Source organism: Leptodactylus fuscus, chromosome 6 (assembly GCF_031893055.1).
Source record: "Leptodactylus fuscus isolate aLepFus1 chromosome 6, aLepFus1.hap2, whole genome shotgun sequence".
Lineage (NCBI taxonomy): Eukaryota > Metazoa > Chordata > Amphibia > Anura > Leptodactylidae > Leptodactylus > Leptodactylus fuscus.
The window spans coordinates 22,386,576-22,401,077 of record NC_134270.1 but is presented as its reverse complement, the minus strand read 5'-3'; the positions used below and the strand labels follow the sequence as shown (position 1 = coordinate 22,401,077).

The window sequence follows — 14,502 nt, the reverse complement described above, 5'->3', positions numbered from 1 at the left end:
CCGCCGGGGTACAGGGTCCCTCCTACAGTGTCCACATAGCAACATAACTCATAGCAGCCAGTCACAAACTTCCTCTAACTTTGCCATAGCAGTACTTCCATGGCATTGCCACCAAGTAAAAGGGACCTCCAAACAGTGCCCATGTAGTAGTACCACTAGGTACTGGGTCCCTGTAATAGCCCCCCCTATAGCAGTGGCACCACATTACAAGCTCCCTGTCACTATGCCCTCATGGCTGGGAATAGGTTTCCCCTATCAGTTCACCATAGCCACTCCACCTAATAACAGGGTCCTTGTAAGTGCCCCATAACAGTGGCCACAGCCATAATGCATAAACTACAGCATCATCTTGCTTTAAGTAAACCAATAACAGTGCCAAGTTAGTGCAAGGTTCTTCAGGCAGTGCCAGGAGGCCATGAAATCCCTTATCCAGTTTCATCTAGGTGGCATTCCTAAATATCCGTACCATCCAGTCACTCATAGTGCCCAATATCAGTACCATCCAGTCACTCATAGTGCCCAATATCAGTACCATCCAGTCACTCATAGTGCCCAATATCAGTACCATCCAGTCATTCATAGTGCCCAATATCAGTACCATCCAGTCATTCATAGTGCCCAATATCAGTACCATCCAGTCACTCATAGTGCCCAATATCAGTACCATCCAGTCATTCATAGTGCCCAATATCAGTACCATCCAGTCATTCATAGTGCCCAATATCAGTACTATCCAGTTACTCATAGTGCCCAATATCAGTACAATCCAGTCACTCATAGTGCCCAATATCAGTACCATCCAGCCATTCATAGCTCCCAATATCAGTACCATCCAGCCACTCATAGTGCTCAATGTCAGTACAAGTCAGCTTCCATTAGTGCCCCAATATCAGTACCATCCAGTCACTCATAGTGCCCAATATCAGTACCATCCAGCCATTCATAGCTCCCAATATCAGTACCATCCAGCCACTCATAGTGCCTAATATCAGTACCATCCAGCCACTCATAGTGCCCAATATCAGTACCATCCAGCCATTCATAGCTCCCAATATCAGTACCATCCAGCCATTCATAGCTCCCAATATCAGTACCATCCAGCCACTCATAGTGCCTAATATCAGTACCATCCAGCCACTTATTGTGCCCAATATCAGTACCATCCAGTCACTCATAGTGCTCAATGTCAGTACAAGTCAGCTTCCATTAGTGCCCCAATATCAGTACCATCCAGTCACTCATAGTGCCCAATATCGGTACCATTCAGCCTCCATTAGTGCCCCAATATCAGAATCATCTAACCCCTTCTGATGCCCAATAACAGTACCATGTAGCAACTCCTAGTACCCCAATATCAATACCATCCAGCCACTCACAGTGCCCCAATAATTGCATCCTGTCCTCCTCAGTGCCAGTGTCGCTGCCAGGACCCCCCTGCTCTCTTGGTCAGATATTTCCGGTGGCGCTATAATGATATTCACAGCTGAGGGGGACACAATGTAGTATTGTTCTGGGGTATAACATGCACAAGTAATACCGGATCCTATCGCTGCCCCACATCTAGGAAGTGCGAGATGTGGCCCCGGAGTCCTCTGAGAGGAAGACGCTACATTCCTGGAAAGCTGCTCTGTGGTGGAAGATCTCCTTATATACTACACAAGTATACAGGACACCCAGCAGCAGATGCCGGGTAGCCTGGTGTGCAGTATATAATGCAGCCTCCTGTGCAGTATATAATGCAGCCTTTAGTACAGTATACAATGCAGCCTGGTGTACAGTATATAATATAGCCTCCTGTGCAGTATATAATGTAGCCTCCTGTACAGTATACAATGCAGCCTGGTGTACAGTATATAATATAGCCTCCTGTGCAGTATATAATGTAGCCTCCTGTACAGTATACAATGCAGCCTGGTGTACAGTATATAATATAGCCTCCTGTACAGTATATTATATAGACTCCTCTACAGTATATAATATAGCCTCCTGTACAGTATATTATATAGCCTCCTGTACAGTATATAGTATAGCCTCCTGTGCAGTATACAATGCAGCCTCCTCTACAGTATATAATGCAGCCTTCTGTACAGTATACAATGCAGCCTCCTGTACAGTATATAGTATAGCCTTCTGTACAGTATATAATATAGACTCCTCTACAGTATATAGTATAGCCTCCTGTAGAGTATACAATGCAGCCTCCTGTACATTATATAATATAGCCTCCTATACGGTATATAATGTAGACTCCTGGTATTATAGAGGAGTATTAGGGTCACCTGGGTGGGCATCTGGGCTGGCGCCGTCCGCCTCCGTCTGCTCCACCTCGTGGTTTTGCTGGGTGTTTCCTGTAGAAAATGAAATACACAACTTGGTCATACAACGCCCCAGGATAGTCGTGACTACAGGAACACTCGCCCCGACACCCACATACCTGTGCCGTCCTCTGCTGGTTTCAGAAGGTGCAGCTCATATTCGTTTTGAACGCTACCTGTTATCAGACAAATGATACGGTCACATGACGTAACACAACGACCCCACCATGAGTGCAGCTCTGGATGTGACTAGTGTATAAATGATGTAGTATAAGTAGTAGTATCATTGCAGCTCTGGCTGTCACTAGTGTATAAACCATGATGTACCACCAGTATTATGATTGCAGCTCTGGATGTGACTAGTGTATAAACCATGATGTACCACCAGTATTATGATTTCAGCTCTGGATGTCTAATAGTATTATGAGTTTAACTCTAGAAGTGACTTGTGTGAAACGCATGATGTATCACAACTGACACTGCAGCTTTGGATGTGATTGCTGTATAACAGTATTGATAGTGCTGTAGCTGTGACTTGTGGTGTTCCAGTGTACCATTAATTTATAGGTGTTTTAGTGATTTACTTATATGCGTCTCCCCCGATTTCATTTCCTCTGCCGGTTTTTCATTTTTCTTGGTAACTGGTTTTGAGGATCTGGTAAATAAAAAAGAAAAGAGACTATCAGAATATAAATTAGGACTGAAGCCCCAACCACCTTCCCCCCCCCCCCCCAACTGGTGGATAATGGTAGCAGCCATAATGGTGCGTGCCATACCTGCTCTTCTCTGAGGAAATGTTTGTACCTGTGAGAAGCAAAAAGAGATGTTATTATTAATGATGTCCCATCACAGACCACCAGGGCATTACTACTAACCACTACATTGCACTGGACCACCAGGGACATTAATCCCTATAGCACCCTGTTATATAGATAGGTTCCTAGAAGTCCTAAAAGTATTCTACACTATGTTTTATAGATAGGTTCCTAGGAGCCCTGACCAGGGCCGCCGATAGGCCAGTACTACTGCTACTGGCGTCAGGGGCTCGGCCAAATTGAAAAATGGGGGGGGGCCCGGTTTTGGCCCGCCACCATGTGCCGGCCCCCTGGCGCCTGCAGCAGTCATTGTATGTCCTATTTCAACTCAGATCTACATCCAGAGGACGCAGATCTGAGTTGAACACATACGCGGCGGCTGAAGCAAGGAGCTGACACAGGTCAGCTCCTTCCTTCGCGCACGAACGCCGCCTACTGGCAGTGTAGACGCTATGTGATGACGTCACATCGCGTCTACAACTGTGAGCCAGTAAGAGAGAGGCGCGCAGAAAGCAGCGGGGGAACGAAGGAGAAGGCAAGTCAGTGTAATGTGGAACGTGAAACTGGGGGCAGATGAAGGAGAGGACGGCATGACACTGGGGGCAGAGATGGAGGGACATGAATCTGGGGGCAGAGATGGAGGGGACATGAATCTGGGGCAGAGATGGAGGGGACATGAATCTGGGGGCAGAGATGGGGGACATGAATCGGGGCAGAGATGGAGGGGACATGAATCTGGGGGCAGAGATGTGGGGACATGAATCTGGGGGTAGAGATGGAGGGGACATGAATTGGGGCAGAGATGGGGGGACATGAATCTGGGGGCAGAGATGTGGAGACATGAATCTGGGAGCAGAGATGGAGGGGACATGAATCTCGGGGCACAGATGGGGGGACATGAATCTGGGGGCAGAGATGGAGGGGACATGAATCTGGGGGCAGAGATGGGGGGACATGAATCTGGGGGCAGAGATCGGGGACATGAATCTGGGGGAAGAGTTGGGGGGACATGACTCTGGGGGCAGAGATGGAGGGACATGAATCTGGGGGCAGAGATGGGGGGACATGAAACTGGAGGCAGAGATGTGGGGACATGAATCTGGGGGCAGAAATGGGGGACATGAAACTGTGGGCAGAAATGGGGGACATGAATCTGGGGACAGAGATGGAGGAGACATGAAACTGGGGGCAGAGATAGAGGGGGGACATGAATTTGGGGGCAGATATGGAGGGGGAGACATGAAACTGGGGGCAGATGAAGGTTGTATATGAAGCTGGGGGAGAGATAGAGGAGGGACATATAATTTACAGGTGACTGTAGGAGGATTATACTGTGTGCGGGCACATGAAAAATTAATGAGTGGGCGGAGTCAACATGACAGTGGGTGGGGCTAAATTTCCTGCAGCGTGCAAAGTATTCTACACTATGTTTTATAGATAGTGTAGAACACTGTCAGGGCTCCTAGGAACCTATCTATAAAACATAGTGTATGACACTGTCAGGGCTCCTAGGAGCCTATCTATAAAACATAGGTTCCTAGGAGCCCTGACAGTGTCATACCCTATGTTTTATAGATAGGTTCCTAGGAGCCCTGACAGTGTCATACACTATGTTTTATACATAGGTTCCTAGGAGTCCTGACAGTATTCTACACTATGTTTTATAGATAGGTTCCTAGGAGCTCTGACAGTGTCATACACTATGTTTTATAGATAGGTTCCTAGGAGCCCTGACAGTGTTCTACACTATGTTTTATAGATAGGTCCCTAGGAGCCCTGACAGTGTCATACACTATGTTTTATAGCTAGGTTCCTAGGAGTCCTGACAGTGTTCTACACTATGTTTTATAGATAGGTTCCTAGGAGCCCTGACATTATTATACACTATGTTTTATAGATAGATTCCTAGGAGTCCTGACAGTGTTCTACACTATGTTTTATAGATAGGTCCCTAGGAGCCCTGGCAGTGTCCTACACTATGTTTTATAGCTAGGTTCCTAGGAGTCCTGACAGTGTCATACACTATGTTTTATAGATAGGTTCCTAGGAGCCCTGACAGTGTTATACACTATGTTTTATAGATAGGTCCCTAGGAGCCCTGACAGTGTCCTACACTATGTTTTATAGCTAGGTTCCTAGGAATCCTGACAGTGTCATACACTATTTTTATAGATAGGTTCCTAGGAGTCCTGACAGTATTCTACACTATGTTTTATAGCTAGGTTCCTAGGAGCCCTGTCAGTGTCATACACTATGTTTTATAGATAGGTTCCTCGGAGTCCTGACAGTATTCTACACTGTTTTATAGATAGGTTCCTAGGAGTCCTGACAGTGTTCTACACTATGTATTATAGATAGGTTCCTAGGAGTCCTGACAGTGTCATACACTATGTATTATAGATAGGTTCCTAGGAGCCCTGACGGTGTTCTACACTATGTATTATAGCTAGTTTCCTAGGAGCCCTGTCAGTGTCATACACTATGTTTTATAGATAGGTTCCTCAGAGTCCTGACAGTGTTCTACACTATGTTTTATAGATAGGTTCCTAGGAGTCCTGACAGTGTTCTACACTATGTATTATAGATAGGTTCCTAGGAGTCCTGACAGTGTTCTACACTATGTTTTATAGACAGGTTCCTAGGAGTCCTGACAGTGTTCTACACTATGTTTTATAGATAGGTTCCTAGGAGCCCTGACAGTGTCATACACTATGTTTTATAGATAGGTTCCTAGGAGCCCTGACAGTATTCTACACTATGTTTTATAGATAGGTTCCTAGGAGTCCTGACAGTGTTCTACACTATGTATTATAGATAGGTTCCTAGGAGTCCTGACAGTGTTCTACACTATGTATTATAGATAGGTTCCTAGGAGCCCTGACAGTGTTCTACACTATGTTTTAAAGATAGGTTCCTAGGAGCCCTGAATTGTGTTTTGTAGCAAACTTGTTCGACCTCAAATTAATCTCGGTCCCGAACCATCTACATCCAAAATAAATCTTGTACAGTTTCCCTATCTCTGCTCTATACTACCGTAGACCATCAACAATTTTATTACTAACCACTTTACTGCCTTAGACCACCAGGTAAGTTATCACTTATGTGTATGGGTTCCTAAGGAACCATGTAAGTTAGTATTAACTCTTCACTGCCCTAGACCACCGGTGAAGTGAGAATTAACCCCTATACTTCTTAAGTTCACCAAGGATATTATTATTAACCGCTTTAACACCTTAGAGTACCATGTAGGTTATCATTAACTATATATACTGTGATGGACCAACATATAAGTTATCATTAACCCCTTCTCTGCTCTAGTCCACTAGGGATGGAACTATTTTTTTCTTCACTGGCCTAGTCCACCTAGGACCTTTGCCATTGATATCCTCATATCCCTAGCCTACCAGGGATGATAATGTTACTGACCTCCAGGAAATGTGTTATTAACCCTTTACAGGTTAACAATAATTGCTTTCCGACCATGGACTTTCAGACATGTTATTAACCTCTTCATTGGCCTGGACCACCAGAAATGTTACTATTGCTATTGGCCATGTTCAATGTCCTAGATGACAAGTCCCTCTGCAAGTTCCTCAGTACCAGGATGTTATTTATCTCAGAGAGAAAGCCGCTTAATCCACTGCAGCCGATCAGTTTTGGGCAGTTTACATTGATAGGTTTGGGTAACTTTATATTACAGCAGGCACCAAGTATAAACATATGTCCTAGCCGCCCCACCGTCACTATAGAACTACAGATCCAGGTAGTATAGTAGTATAGTTACCCTTTTTCTTCTTGTCCATGTGCAAGTACACGCAGATGGCAATGGCAGCAACAATGATGAGACAGACAAACATGCCAATCACCGCCTTCTTCCATTTGGCCAGGACAGCTAAAAGTAACAGACAATAGTAAATATCTTGGCTAGACAAACATCCATCATATGGGAGATGACGTGTTTCTCGGTTACAGGTTGTCTGACTGCGGGGGCCGCAGGATGTGGATGAGAGACCTGAATGGAGAACTTCTCTTATAACTGGGACTGCGTTTTCAAAACCAGATAAGATAAGACCAGATAAGACCTATTGTTTAAATCACATTTTTAGGTTAAACATATTTTTAAAGAATTTTTAGTGATGTTATTTTAAATTTTCCAAATTAATATCTATATTTAAAAAAAAATCCTACAAATCTTACTATCCCAACTTTTTCCACTAAGCCTAAAACATTCTGTGACTTCCTGTTTCCTATGGAAGGACCATGGTCCGTAGACACAATGGGCTGGAGCAGATCCTATTCATTTGTATAGAAGGGTTACAGAGGCTTGCTGTGACCTGGGCAGAGGTCAGCGCTCGGGGGGCGGCGGAGTAGATAAGCCGTGAAATCATCTATTATGATTGGTAGATTCTGTGTGAGGTGGCTGCGGCAAAGATATTGCCTAGTGGACAAAGTCAGAACTGCAGGACTTTTAGGAATTAGATAACAACATGAAACATTTTATATATCTCATCACAAATTCTTGAAAAAATAGGTTTAACAGTTTAACAGAATAGCCTTTAAACTTCAACAGCTCTGGATGTGAGTAGAGTATTAGACATGAAGCAAAATACCTCTAAATGTCTATAGTTGTTGCTGACACAATTCGTGGTTTTCACAGTTTGCTGCTTCAGTGTTTTTTAGAGATGAGCGAACAGTAAAATATTCGATATTCATTTCGAATAGCCGCTCAATATTCGACTATTCGAACGAATATCGAACCCCATTCCCTTGCGTCCCACCAGCGGCACAATATGGGGTATTTTCTGCCCCTGTGTGCTGGTAGGACAGGCGGAATTTTTAATTAGCCAGACTTAACACCTGGCTGGACCCTATATGAGGGCACCACACCCCTCCCCCTGCGTGTTTTTTTCTGTCCTGTGTGTGGACAGGTGGGGAGGACTTGGTGTCCTCCTATAGGGCTCTGTGGATCACTTACCTGATCCTGAGTCCTGTCCCTCGCTGGGGCTCCTGACCTGGAGAGAAGGCAGGGGTGTCAGCAGGGTCTTTCTCCTTTTCCCCCCCTCCCCGTCCACTGACTTACTTCTAGGGTCGGCGCTTCATGCGGAAGCTTCGGCTTCTGCCGTCGGCTCTGCGAACGGGTAGGGGCCGGAACCTTCGGCCGGCTCCCTCGTTCCTGGACGGGGAGGGAAAACTTGCGCACACTTCCGGCGCCGCACTTCCGGTTCGCGGCGGCCGAAAATATTTTTACTATAGCTCCGAAAAGGAGCTAGTCTGGGGCAGGGTAAGGCAGTCCCCTGGCCCCAATACCCCCCCCCCCTAGATAGAACAATTCTTGTTCAGGGGCTTTGGGGGGGTTGGGAAGCGGGAAGGGGGCGGGGTTTTGGGCGGTCCCGCCCCCTTTTTTTCGGCGGCCAGCTCAAAAGGGAGGGCAGGACACTCAGTCCTTGCCTTCCTAGTTTCCCACTAGTGCGGCTTATGTTTGGTGCAGTTTGCAGTTGGTTTGCACTTCGCTGGTGGCAGCTGAGCTTTTGACAAATCCTGGTCTAAGCCGTTCTTCCAACGCCTGGTAAGAAACCATTATTGTGTTTCATGTATGTTACTCCTCTCATACACTAAATCTATTTAGGTGAACATAGCGGTCGCTATTCCGCTACCATGTCCTCTTCCACCACCCCTCCTGGGGACCAGGAGAGGAGGAAATCCTCGGCCAAAAGAAAGCATTTTTCCTGCCGGGATTGCGATATTCCCTTACCTGATGGTAAGTGTGGTCTGGGGTAGGGGCTCTCTGCAGTAGGAGGTTGCTAATTAACCTCTATATTCCAGGATACGATTGGTCACGTTGTCGGTCCTGCAGAGGGCCTCCTGCTGATGAGCCCTCCCCCAGGTACATGGTAATATGGATGAAGGAGTATATGGTGAGTACAGTGCAGAGAACAAGAGGAAAGATGGTTTCCCCACTTCTGGTAAGCTCCTCCTCCCTTTTTTGTAGGAGGAGTCGCTAAAGGACATCCGTGTGTCCATCACCCAGCTCTCCAAGAAGCAGCGGACAGAAGGGCGCTCTGCTTCTCCCCCCTCCCTGGAAAGACTGCAGATGGAGGATGACTCCTGCCCATCCGTGGTGCAGTCGAGCGTGGCCAGCAAACCCATATTCCCATGGGACAGAACAACCAGTTTGCTGAAGGCCATCCGGTCAAGGGGCCTGGATGACTTGGGGGAAGCCTCCGCTTCTACCGCTGAAGGGCAGAGGGCCTTTCAGGTAGATGCGGCATTAATGGCCATTATGGAGCAGGAGTGGAAATTTCCTGAGAAGACTCATGTGGCCTCCAGGGTATTTAAGAATCTGTATCCGGTGGATCCTGTCCAGCTGTCCTCCTGGGGGCCACCCCCAAAAGTAGACCTGGCGATAGCCAGGATGTCCAAACGTACCATTGTGCCTCTTGAAGACGGCTCTAACTTACAGGACCTCTTGGATAGAAGAATAGACTCCACACTTAAAAAAGCGTATTCTTCTGCTTCAGCTCAGACCTCTGTGGCCATTGCCTCCACCGAAGTGGCGGATTTTCTACGTGCCCGGCTGACGCAACTGGAGCGGGACATAGATACCGGCGTCGATAGAGACGAGATCTTATCGTCTATGTCCTCTATTCAGCTAGCAGCAGATTACCTGGGAGAGTCATCCAGACAACAGTTACGTCTGTCAGCAAAAACCATGGCTCAGACCACAGCCGCAAGAAGACCACTGTGGCTCCGTCCCTGGAGGGCGGACTTACCATCCAAATACGCCCTGTGCGATCTACCCTTCCAGCCGGGCAAGGTGTTCGGGCGCAGCCTCGACGATCTAATGGAGGGTCTGGCCGAAGACAAGGGCAGAACCTTGCCGCAGGCCTCCAGAAGCAGAAGGCCTCCCCCAGGTAGGGGGCGAGGAGCTCAATCCAGGCAACCTCAGAGGAGGTCCAGAATACGACCTAGAGGTATGGGCAGGGGGCGCGCCAGGGATGATTCAAAGGGTAAACCTACCTTTTGAGGGTGCGCAGCTCTCTGCGGCCAATCTTGCGGTAGGTGGGCGTCTGGCTCACTTTGCCGGTGTGTGGGATCAGATCATCAGAGATCCTTGGGCTTTGCGGGTGGTGGCCCAGGGCTACGCCTTGGAATTCAAGCAGCCTCCCCGCGATCATTTCACCAGCACTCGTATCCTGCCTGCTGCCCAGCAGTCTATCCTAGAGGCAGCTGTCTTGGAATACAGGACAAAGGGGGCCCTGGAGAGGGTCCCCCCTCGGGAGGAAGGCCTCGGTATCTACTCTCCAGTTTTCCTCGTCCCCAAACCATCTGGGGACTGGAGAATGATAGTAGATTTAAGGTATCTCAATCGGTTTCTAAAGGGAAAACCATTCCGTATGGAAACCGTAGATTCTGTAACATCCTTCCTCCAGCAGGACGAGGTAATGGTGACCCTAGATCTCAGGGACGCCTACCTGCATGTCCCTATTTTTTGCCCACACAGGAAATATCTAAGAATAGCTATTCAAATAGCTGGCCGCAGAGAGCATTTTCAGTTTACCGCCCTCCCCTTTGGCATATCGTCAGCCCCGTACGTCTTTACCAAGACGGTCGCCCCCATCGCCGCCGCTCTAAGATTAGAGGGGCTCTTCGTGGTTCCATATTTAGACGACTGGCTCATAAAAGCTCAGTCTACTTCTCTACTCCGCCAACATCTTCAGATCGCTGTATCCCTCCTTCAGAAACTAGGATGGGTGATCAACTGGGAGAAATCCGAGACGGTGCCATCCACCCGGAGGAAGTTTCTCGGATTTATTCTGGATTCCCAGAAGATGCAGATCTACCTTTCCGGCCCAAGGAAACTCAAGATAGAGGCAGCTGCCCGCTTTCTATTTGGAACTCGGCGAATAACCATCCGGACCGCCATGAGAGTTCTAGGCCTGATGTCCTCTTCAGTCAGGGCGGTTCCTTGGGCCTTATGGCATTTGCGTCCCCTTCAGAGGAAGTGCTGAGCACCTGGAACAGGTCGCCACGGGGACTGCAAAAGAAGATCTGCCTTTCTCCCGCTACCCGTCTTTCCCTCAGATGGTGGATACACCTGAAAGACGGAAGGTCTACGGTCCCTCCAGAGTGGGTCCTGCTGACAACGGATGCATCCCATCAGGGATGGGGAGCCCACTTGGACGACAAAACTATACACGGCGTTTGGGCTCATCCGGAACAGGGGTCATCCAACCTGAAGGAACTTCAGGCAGTGTACCTTGCCTTGTGTCACTTCGCCCCCCTCCTCAAGGGGAAGGCAGTCAAAGTCCGGTCGGACAATATGACGACGGTCATCTATATAAACAAACAAGGTGGTACCAGATCCCGGGCCCTTCAAAGAACCACGAATCTAATCTTCTCATGGGCAGAAAAGAACCTGTCCCATCTATCCGCTGTTCACATCAGAGGCTCCCTGAACATAGTAGCGGATCAGTTGAGTCGGGGTATTTCCGTATCCGGAGAATGGTCGCTTCATCCAGGAATATTCCAGCAGATCGTCCAAAGATGGGGTCTCCCAGAGGTCGATCTTATGGCAACCCGACTCAACGCCAAGGTGCAGACCTTCTGTTCCCTGTATCAGGAGGACAACCCCTTGGCAGTGGATGCCCTGTCCATCCCATGGAGGTTCAGGCTGATTTACATCTTCCCTCCAGTTCCCATCATACCCAGGGTATTGATGAAAATAAGACAGGACCAAGTCTCGGGCATCGCCATAATCCCGTTCTGGCCAAAAAGGACTTGGTTTGCCCAGCTCATGAGGATGAGTCAAGGCATTTATTGGAGGCTTCCCCCCCTCCCAGACCTGGTAACTCAAGGAGAGCTACTCTGCCAGGATCTGAGGAGGTTCAACTTGACAGCCTGGAAGTTAACCAGTCCCTATTAAGGAATAGAGGACTTTCAAAGGCCGTCCTAAAGACGATTTCCTGTGCCCGTTCAGAAGCTACAAATAGAAGTTACCAGAGGATTGGTAACATCTTTAAAACTTGGTGCCAGGAGCACGAAGTGGACTCCGTGGATCCTCCAGTAGGTGTGATCTTGGACTTTCTTCAGGACGGCCTTGACAGGGGCCTCTCGGTTGCCACCTTGAAGGTGCATATGGCCGCCCTGTCCGCCTGTCTGGGGAGGCGGTTATCTCAAGACCCCCTAGTAAGTTCCTTCCTTAAAGGGGCGGGGAGGTTGAGACCAGCAGTATCTGCTCCAGTCCACAAGTGGGATCTCAGCACGGTCCTTTCGGCGCTATGTGGTAAACCCTTTGAACCTCTGGAGTCGGTAGAGCTGAAGTTCCTCTCCTACAAGGTAGCATTCCTCTTGGCAATAACATCAGCCAAGAGGGTAGGAGAATTACAGTCGTTCTCCTGTGAAGAACCGTATATCAGCTTCTACGAGGACAGAGTCCAGTTAAGATATCTACCGGGATTTACCCCCAAGGTTCCCTCTGTGACCAACAGATGCCAGCTGGTCACACTTCCAGTATTCTATCCAACACCCTCCACTCCGGAGGAGGTTAAACTTCATTCTCTTGATTTGTCAAGGTGTTTAAGGATTTATCTAGAGCGCACGCGCTCTTTTAGAAGATCAGAAAACCTCTTTGTAAACTTTTTCGGGAAGTTAAAGGGCCGGGCGGCCTCGAAACCCACCATTTCTAGGTGGGTGAAGGAGACTATTAAAATTGCTTTTGAGATACAGGACTTATCTCCTCCGGCCTTCTTAACAGCGCACTCCACGAGGGCAGTCTCTACCTCATGGGCAGAAAGGTGCGCCTTGCCGCTTGACCAGATCTGTGCGGCGGCGTCGTGGAGCTCAGACTCCACATTTGTAAAGCATTATAGACTGGCTACCCAGTCTGCGGAAGCTTCGGCTTTCGGCCGTACAGTATTGAGTTCTGTAGAACGCCCACCCTAATAAAGGGACTATGCTTGCTATCTCCCCATATTGTGCCGCTGGTGGGACGCAAGGGAATGATGGGTTATGTAGATAACCTGTTTTCCCTAAGTCCCAACAGCGGCACAAGTCTCCCTCCCTATAATTTGGTAGAGGAAAACAGACTAAAATATGTAAAAGTTGCTTATATGCACCTGTAAAGATTGTATGTATGTGGAAAATACCAATATCTTTGCTGTAAACATATTGTATTGTACAGAGCCTATTATAGGTTACTTAATATTAACACGCAGGGGGAGGGGTGTGGTGCCCTCATATAGGGTCCAGCCAGGTGTTAAGTCTGGCTAATTAAAAATTCCGCCTGTCCTACCAGCACACAGGGGCAGAAAATACCCCATATTGTGCCGCTGTTGGGACTTAGGGAAAACAGGTTATCTACATAACCCATCATTATAGTATATGGGGAAAAATGCTTTGTTTCAGGGGATCCCACCATTCGACTCAGGAGAGTCACCAAGTCCACTATCACACCCCAGGAAATGATGCCAACACCCTGGAATGCAACTGGGACAGCAGGGGAAGCATGTCTGGGGGCATCTAACAAGCCCAAGTACCTGCATTACGTTGGGATCCCTGTCTGCTTGCGATATGCGCGAGCTGACTTTTCCCCATAGGAATGCATTGACCAGCGTTTGTATGGCATTCGGCCAATCGACACTGTATGACACTGTCAGGGCTCCTAGGAACCTATCTATAAAACATAGTGTATGACACTGTCAGGGCTCCTAGGAACCTATCTATAAAACATAGTATAGAACACTGTCAGGGCTCCTAGGAACCTATCTATAAAACATAGTGTATAACACTGTCAGGACTCCTAGGAACCTATCTATAAAACATAGTGTATAACACTGTCAGGGCTCCTAGGAACCTATCTATAAAACATAGTGTATAACACTGTCAGGGCTCCTAGGAACCTATGTATATAACAAAGTGTAGGACACTGTCAGGGCTCCTAGGAACCTATCTATAAAACATAGTATATAATACTGTCAGGGCTCCTAGGAACCTATCTATAAAACATAGTGTAGAACACTGTCAGGGCTCCTAGGAACCTATCTATAATACATAGTGTATATACTGTCAGGACTCCTAGGAACCTATCTATAATACATAGTGTATAACACTGTCAGGGCTCCTAGGAACCTCTCTATAAAACATAGTGTAGAATACTGTCAGGGCTCCTAGGAACCTATCTATAAAACATAGTGTATGACACTGTCAGGGCTCCCAGGAACCTATCTATACAACATAGTGTATAACACTGTCAGGGCTCCTAGGAACCTATATCATAGATTATAAGCTCTTGCGAGCACCTGCCTGCTACCATTCCTGAGTAAGTTCTGCACTGGTGCTGAACCAATACTATAGTTTAATCCTTTTTCAGAAAC

The 14,502-nt window shown here is 47.6% G+C and overlaps 1 protein-coding gene across 1 annotated transcript in view; it reads right to left on the bottom strand.

Annotated features, from left to right (window-relative positions):
- The window catches only part of PECAM1 (platelet and endothelial cell adhesion molecule 1), a 39,184-nt gene that overhangs the window by 6,911 nt on the left and 17,771 nt on the right, over positions 1-14,502 (bottom strand). The window contains exons 9-13 of the mRNA XM_075279523.1: positions 6,915-7,022; positions 3,092-3,119; positions 2,900-2,970; positions 2,435-2,491; positions 2,280-2,348 (exon numbers count right to left, since the gene is read on the bottom strand). Coding sequence (XP_075135624.1) covers positions 2,280-2,348; positions 2,435-2,491; positions 2,900-2,970; positions 3,092-3,119; positions 6,915-7,022 — 333 coding nt within the window. The remainder of the gene's footprint in view (positions 1-2,279; positions 2,349-2,434; positions 2,492-2,899; positions 2,971-3,091; positions 3,120-6,914; positions 7,023-14,502) is intronic.